We start from the raw sequence: 8338 nt of genomic DNA on the forward strand, positions 1-8338 counted from the left end.
TCACTCTTGCTCAGGCTGGTCTTGAACTCCTGAGCTCAAACAATCCACCCACCTCGGCCTCCCAGAGTGCTAGGATTACAGGCATGAGCCACCACACCTGGCCAGATTTATCCTTGTTGATAAAAAGAAACTACAGTGCTTGTTCATTTTCACTGCTCTATAGTACAGTAAGTCATCCTCACTTAATGTTGTCCATAGGTTCTTGGAAGCTGTGACTGTAAGTAAAATGACCTAAAGCAGGTCCTTGGATAACATTGTTCCCTTCAACATTGTTTTGGTATAACATTGATGGGAACAAAAATTGGTTTCATTGTATGTCATTTCACTTAACGCCGCAGTTTCCAAGAACCTATTGATGACATTAAGTAAAGACTTACTATGCTCCACAATTTATTTATTCATTTTCTTGTGGGTGGGCATTTCAATTATTACTACTTTCCCTTTTTTTTTTTTTTTTTTTACTATTTTAAACAATAGTGTTACGAGCATTGTTGCACATACCTCCCAGCACACAGATGTAAATTTGCGAAGGATATTTCAGGAGTAGAATTTTCGGGTTGTTAGTAACATATTTAAGTTTAGAAGACAAATTCAAACTTTTTTCTAATGTGATTATACCAAGCTACACTCCCATCAGCAACCTGACTTCTCTTTATTACATATCTTTGCCAACTCTCAGACTTCTACCAGAGTTCTAATTTAAGACTTTCAGTTCAACCCTAAGCTTTGCTGATTTTTTCTTCCAAATATTTCTCAGGCTGTGAACAGTAGAAAGAGTATTGGCTTTAGAGCGAGGCCTGGCTCGATGTCCAGTCTTGATATCTAAGAGGTATGTGGTCAGGGCTGGACGTGGTGGCTCACGCCTGTAATCCTAGCACTCTGGGAGGCCGAGGCAGGTGGATTGTTTGAGCTCAGGAGTTCGAGACCAGCCTCAGCAAGAGTGCGATCCTGTCTCTACTAAAAATAGAAAGAAATTAGCTGGACAACTAAAAATAGAGAAAATTAGCTGGGCATGGTGGCACACGCCTGTAGTCCCAGCTACTCGGGAGGCTGAGGCAGGACGATCGCTTGAGCTCAGGAGTTTGAGGTTGCTGTGAGCTAGGCTGATGCACGGCACTGTAGCCGGGGCAACAAAGTGCGACTCTGTCTCAAAAAAAAAAAAAAAAAAAAAAAGAGGTATGTGGTGTATGCAGTTACTTAACCTTTCTTGATGTCAGTTTCCTAATCTGCAAACCCAGCATAACCACTCCCATCTCAAAGGCTGAAGTGAAGCACAGAGAGCAATGCCCGTGACATTGTAAGCCCCCATAAATGCTCAACTGACCTGAACAAAGCTACAGGCAGCTTCACCTATGTCACCATTGCATGCTTGACACAACGTGTACTGTGCCTCTCTCTGAACTCCCCGCACACAGCAGCACACCTAACTCTCCCGAGGGCCACCCCTAGGGCTCACCCAACACGGTCATCCAGACAGTTATTTGGAGAGTTTCTCTGTATGTCAGCATCTCACTAGGTCTCTCTGGCACCTCAGTAACTAAATCCCTCTGGATAGGCTCCAAGGAGGGTATCATATATCAAATTCAGCTTTGAAACAAAGATCGTTAGGTCTAACCAAGAATGTTTTGACATCGTAGATCTTCATGGACAACTCTATAATCAGCATCATGTTTGATTGCTGCCTTTGGTGAGTTTGTTCTGGAGAAGTTCAACTTTAAGGGATTCTAGCAAGGCAGCCCATAACCTCTTCCTCCTGCCTTTCCTCCCAAATCAATTTCTTTTGGTGATTCAATTTTTAAATCTGTTCTCCTTCTATTTATAAGACTTCTTAAAAATCTCTTATTGCTTCCACTTTGATTTGTTCACCTTGTGTAACTGAAGCATTCATTTTAACACACATTTAAGTTTGAGCTCCTACATGCTGTGAGACACCACGTTTGGTGCTGTGGGTAATATAAAATATAGATAGGATGAGGTCCTTGCCTTGTCTTACAGCACAGCAAGGCAGACATGCACATGAACAATTATAATGGCCTCTGGGAAGTGCCACATCTGAGGCACGAGGAGCTGCTCAAGGAGTTCAGGCCAAGGTGATAGATCAGACTGGGCATGAGAAGAAGGTGAGGCCTTGAACATGAGTGGACTGTTGCCAGAAGGAGCAGGGTCCTGGGCGTGGCTGGTGAGTGGGTTGGGAGAAGGCAGTTGAGCTAGGAAGAACCTGCTAGAGCCAGGTGCAAACTGTCCTAGACCCCAACTCAGCCACAGTTTACTTGCAGTGTGATTCTGTAGCACTTCCTGATATCATCTGAATTTGACACTAAAACTCTAACTTTTAAGGTCTAAGCTTTTTGGGATTCTTAAATCATAAAAATATTAATATAGTTTCTTAATTTTGATGGAGATTTCCAGAAAAATCATTGATGATTTAAGAAAGTACTTTAAAGCCAGGTACAGTGATGCACACCTATGGTCCCAGCTCCTTAGGAGGCTAAGGTGGGAGGATCGCATGAGGCCAGGGGTTCGAGGCCAGCCTGGGCAACATAGTGAGATCCTATCTCAAAGAATGAAAACAAAAAATTTAATTCCTTTTACAGGCCACATTAGTAAAAAATTGAGTGTTTTCTGGCTGACAAATTCTAACCATAAAATAGTGTTTTCTAATTTTATGCACAATGTATGGTGCATACAGAGCCCAAAATGGGAGCATGACAGTCTAAGATGGGTGAGAAGAAGGATTCAAAGAAGCCCTGACAGTGATCTCAATAGTCAAGTGCCCACAGGCCGGCAAAATGGACATGGCAGTGACATTGTTCCAGAACCCGGAACCAGCTCTGACACAGAGGCAGGCTCCACACCTGTAACGCTGACTGCAGTGTGCAATGTGCTACTGCCACAGAGGACTTCCCTGACGGGACTGCAGGAGGCCCAGTAATGGGTGTGGAGAGGGCTCTGACACATGAAATAATGCCCCACGAACACAGAGGAGAGCGGAGGGAGCAGCCTTATAGCACACAGCTGGGGGTGGCCGGGGCCTTGCGGTTTCCTGGAAGTAACATATACACTGTCTGGGCTGAGGAGGCTCATGCACTTGACGAGAAGACCCCCTCATCTTCTACCTCCAAGTCTCCCCACCTGCCCACACCTGTCCTACCACGCTCTGCTGCCTCGCCCTTCCTCCGGAAGAACATCCTGGCCAGATTTCAGGCTAACTCCTCCCTGAAAGGGCGTGTCCCCTCTGCTGGCCTGCCCGCAACATGCCGACGTGCCGCCACAGTCCCTCTTCCAAAACTCCCACGGGGCTACACGTTCCCCTCTGGGCACCGCCTCTGCCTGTGTTCCCGTGTACAAAAAACATCCCTCCAAGAAGATGTCTATATTCACTGTTCACTCCGCTTTCAGCTCCTCCAGTTTCTTGGCCCTGCTCTTCACAAAGGCGATCACGCACGGCCTCCATGCTGTCCAATCCAAAGACTGTCTCAGCCTCTCCCTCAGGGCCCAACAGCCACTCCGTCCCTCCAAGTGGCCTCTGACGCTTCAGTCCTCTAACCTCCTGACTCCCACCCCCCTGCCCTAGCAGTGCCCTCCGTCCACGCCCTGACAGCCCGGGGCACAGCTCCCCCAGCGAGCAGCGAGCTGCACACCGGCCGTCCGCCTGCCCACGCCAGCTCTCCAACTGGGAGGAAGAGGATTCCACAGGTCCACAGCAGACTGTTTTATCTCCTCCTCTCTCTCACGCCCCAACACATAACAAATAACTTCCCCCTGCCCAGGCTTCTCCGAGTTTAATAAACAGCATCTCCACTTACCCAGCCATGCAGGTCACCAACCTAGGAATCACCTCAGACTCACGTCTCTCACAGCCCAGAGCCAATGTGGCAGCCAATGTGTCCACTCTGTTTTGGACACAATCCCACCACCTACCCCACCTGCCCCAGCATGGACCCCACCATCTCTCACCTTGATCACCTGGAGCCCATCACTGGCCTCCTAGCCACCACTCTTGCCTACTCTGGTGTGTTTCCAAACAGCAGCCAGGGTAACCTCCCCCGGTCAAAACCCTCTCGCGACTGGCCACAGCACCGGAATAAGGCAGCCCCCTGAGCAGGGCCCACACAGCTATGGGAGGGGGCCTCCCCATCCCATCCTCTGCGCCACACACCTGGCCTTGCTGCTCAGACGCGTGGGAACTCGGACACTCGGTGTTCAGGTCCCTCCCCCCGAGGGCTTCTCTCCAAGCTCTTCTTCAGGATCAGCTCAGGCCACCCCTCAGGAGCCTTCCCTGCCTTCCTATTGAGAGAGACCTCTGTGTCCCCTGCTCCCTCTGCTCTGGCCCCTGTTTGTCACTACCGGACACCCTGTGCCTGCTTCACATGCTCCCTCCGAGCAGAGGGTGCCGGCTGCGCAGCCGTCTCCCAGGTGAAGAGCAGAGACTCGCTGGGGAGGTTCCAGTGCTGGATGAACACACACTGCCTAGGTGGACTCAGCCAGGTGCGGGGGTGTCAGTGTCACCTGTCTCAGATGACCTAACTTTCTTCTTCGGCCAAGACCTGGACATGTAACTCCTTATTGCCGTCCCCACTTGGCTACCAACCAGGCATCTCAGACTCAGCACGTCCAAACCAGAACTGATGTCCACCTTGGTCTCCCTGATCTGGCCTGTCTCTCCCGTCTAGGTCAATGGCTGCCCCATCCATTGAGCTGCTTTAGCCAAGAGCACAGAAATCATATTTTATTCTTTCCTTCCCCTTGTGCACTGCATCCAATCCATTATCTGGCCCTGTCCTTTCAATCTCCAAACTGCTTCTCCCTCCAGCCACCCCACTCCTCTTGGTGATGATGCCCTAGTGCAGCCTCCGACCCTGCTCCTCTGGGCGCCCTCCTCTCAATGGCCCCCTCCTGCTCACCTCTTGCCCGTCTAAAATTAATTTTCTACACAGAACTAGAGTGGGCTCTGAAACACAGTTCAGACTGTTATTCTCCTGCCTAAAGCCCTACAGTATCATTCCATGGCACCTAGAATAAATCAGCACCCCTCCCAAGCTGGCACCTTCCTCTCCAACGTCACTTTGTACCAGTGCCCCAGCCCACTTGTGGCTCCTTGAATATCCAAGTGGTGGCCCAACCTGGGGCCTTGGCGTGTGCAGTTCCCTGAGCCTAGAATGCCCTTCCATCCGATCCCCCAGGCTGTAGGCTCCAGCTTAACTACTACTGCCCAGTGGAGGCCTTTCCTCACCTTCCCTCCCAAAGAAACGCCCTGCCCCCACGCCTAGCAACTTTCCAATGCCCCACCCTGTCTCCTTTTAGCATTTATTGCGGCCTGTCCATTTATCTTGCTGACGGACTGCCTCTCCCATCACGTCTGAGGGCAGGGCCTTGTCCCAGGTGGTCTTTTCGCTCGCTGCCGTGGCCCTGCGTGTGCTGCCTAGCAGCCGCTCACTGAGCGCTCGCTGAGGGCAGCCCTGCTCCCGGGGCCAGACGTGTAACTACCATCTAAAACAGTAACAGCAGAAAGGCAAGCCTTTAACGGAAAGTTTAAAAGGTTTCCGTTTATTCCATGTTAACCCCCATTTCTTTAAGGCTCAATAAAATATCCCTACTTCTGAAAAAGGGGTCTTATTTATTTGTTTCTGTATCTGGGACAGCTCCTAGCACAGACTATGCTTTTAATCAATGTTGCCAAAAAACCTGACCACACAAACATACCAGGAGAGGTTCACAGAAATTGCTCAGGTGTCCACACGAAAATTAACAGAAGCCAGTTAAGAGCCTGTTGGGTACATGACCCACATGAAAGGCAAATCTCTCTGTTTCTCTGTTTACACTCTGCCTTCCCTCCAACAAGACAATGGAGTAAGACCCTGACAGATGAACCAGGACACAATGCCAGACGGAAGAGTAGGCTATCGCAGAGGGAAAGTCAGAACCAAGTTCTGCAGAACCACCATGCCCAAGCTACAAACCCCACTGAGTTTCCTAGGGGCCAATGGGTATTGCTGTTATAAAAAGGCCAGATTGTTGATGGAATTAAGAAAGTATTCAGCATGGAAAACAGAAGCCGAAGGGGAGGTATGAGAGTATCCTTTAACAGCTGAAGGGCTGTCACGCAGACAAGAGAATAAACTTCTACTGTGTTGCTGCAAAGCACAGGACACAGAGTAGTGGGTGGTGAGCACTACCACAGCAGCTGTCTCCACCCGCCTGGCCTCCCCCGACCCTCCCCGATGGCCTGTCACCGATGGCACCACCAGCCTCAGGCTCTCATCCACGCCTGCCAATCTCACCACGTTTCCAAGTCTCCTGCTCTCGCTCTGCCCAGAGCCAGCCTCAAACCCTCTGCATGTGCCTTGACCATCTGCTGCCCTGCCCGGATTCTCTGCAGGCGACAGTGCCCTTTACTGGGAGACATGAGATGGGAACTCCTCCCCTTCCCCCCTGCCAATCTACAAGCAATGCTTGTGGGTTGATCAACCAATGATCTGTGCCGATGCTGCCCTCTGCTCCCCCCCCACCCTCATCTTCACTCCTGTCCCCTCTTCTCAGGATAAGGATGGGTTAGCTCTACCACTCTACCTACCCCCTTCCTCACCCCATCCCCATGAAAACAAGCTGCAGAGTTCTACAGGCATGTCTTATGGGCTGGGGTGGGGACTACGCGTTATAGGTCACCCAGGTGTTCCAGCAGCTGTTTTCCACCCAGCTGCTATGGTGGTCAAAGGAGGGAGAATCTCAACTGGAACCCTCCCATTCCTTGGCTAATCCCACTCACCCTGCAGGCCCCGTGCCTTTGGGCAGTCTCCTCTGACCCCCCGGCTGGATAGAAGCCTGTTTAAACTCCTACAGCATCCTGCGTGCTGCTCCAGGCAGCTAAACGACTGTTAACAAGTGGTCTGTCTGCGTTTCAGTTTCCACAATGGAGGGCTCAGATCTGCGTTTACCGCGTCATCGCCGAGCCCGCCACAGTCCACAGAGACACTTGGTGAACACTCGCTGGGTGGGGAGTGGGCACACACCGGACTCCTCACCAGGGCCAGGTGGAGGGTGCCTGCACAAGGGCAGGACAAAGACCGGATCCCCCAGGCTTCTCCACAGACCACGGCGCCCCCTGAGGCAGAGTGGCTGCACCTGCAGGTTCCTGCGGCTCCTCAGTCAGAGAGCTCACGCTTCCTGTCTGGTGCTGGGACGTGTCCAAAGCAGGCGAGGACCCGACCAGGACCCCCGGCTTACAGCTGCCGTGGGCCTGCATCTGGCAAATGGGGAATCCAGGAAAACTCAAGGCACATTCTGCAACAAGGTCCAACATTCAGGCCAAACTGGAACACTTGCGAAGCTTACCTTTTCCTTGGTTGTGTTCCAATTTGCTTGACAGATTTTTCTTCAGTGTAAAAAAGCAGACTTCTCTGCAAAGTAGAGACGAGCAGCACTTTCTGGCTATAATCCAGCTGCACGATGGACGAAGGCTCCTCTAACACCAAGTGGGAGCTGCAGACGCCCTGTCAGAGAGTCCAGCCACGCCTGACATCAGTGCTCAGTTAAAGTGACCCGACTGCCCGGACGGCTAGTGAGCATCCTTTCTGCTAGCTGTATTTAGGTCAACTTACACCTTAAAATGTATGCTTTGATTCTCCTCAGATTCAGTGTCAACTCACTGCAATAAGATTATTTGGGGAAGTCCTTACTGATGAGAAGATAGTCGATGTTAATCTAGCTCATGCTGTATCAGTTTGACAAACATTTAAAAATCTGTAAAATTTCTTTTAAAATGTTCTCAGTAGATAGTTCAAAGAAGAATCCATAAAGATCTAAACAGAAATGTCATACTATGTGTATTATTTATTCTAATCTAAAACACAATGGAATGGGACTTTCTATAAACTTACTGTGACAATGATTAGCTCTCTAAGTTCATATCATACTCTCCCCTCACAAAGAGTTCAAAGCAGTTTTGAGGACATTACGTCTTTGCCAACTGAAAAGGTCAAAGAAATTGAAATGGTATTCATATAAAATGGTATTTTATACATATAAACACAAAATAAAATTATAGAAGGCATTTTACTGCTAAGACAAACTATATTTCATAGTGTCAAAAATCTGATTTGAGTTACTCTTCGCCTGAAGCAGTTTCACCAATTGGTTTTAAGATTTGCTGCAACATTACAGACCTTTTCTGGGGGAAAGAAGGAGCATCTGTCAGATTTATTGGTAAAATTTATATATAGTAAAATTCACCCTTTTTTAGGTATACAATTCTATGAATTTTGACAAATTTAGTCATGTAACCACACCACCACAATCAACACGGAGAAATTTCTGTCACACCAAAACATCGCAGATCCCC

The 8338-nt window shown here is 49.4% G+C and overlaps 1 protein-coding gene across 1 annotated transcript in view; it reads right to left on the reverse strand.

Annotated features, from left to right (window-relative positions):
* The window catches only part of TECPR2 (tectonin beta-propeller repeat containing 2), a 96483-nt gene that overhangs the window by 65751 nt on the left and 22394 nt on the right, over window positions 1–8338 (reverse strand). The window contains exon 4 of the mRNA XM_012647108.1: window positions 7333–7490. Coding sequence (XP_012502562.1) covers window positions 7333–7490 — 158 coding nt within the window. The remainder of the gene's footprint in view (window positions 1–7332; window positions 7491–8338) is intronic.

This window comes from Propithecus coquereli, unplaced genomic scaffold (genome assembly GCF_000956105.1).
Source record: "Propithecus coquereli isolate 6110/MARCELLA unplaced genomic scaffold, Pcoq_1.0 Scaffold256, whole genome shotgun sequence".
NCBI classification, from domain to species: Eukaryota; Metazoa; Chordata; class Mammalia; order Primates; family Indriidae; genus Propithecus; species Propithecus coquereli.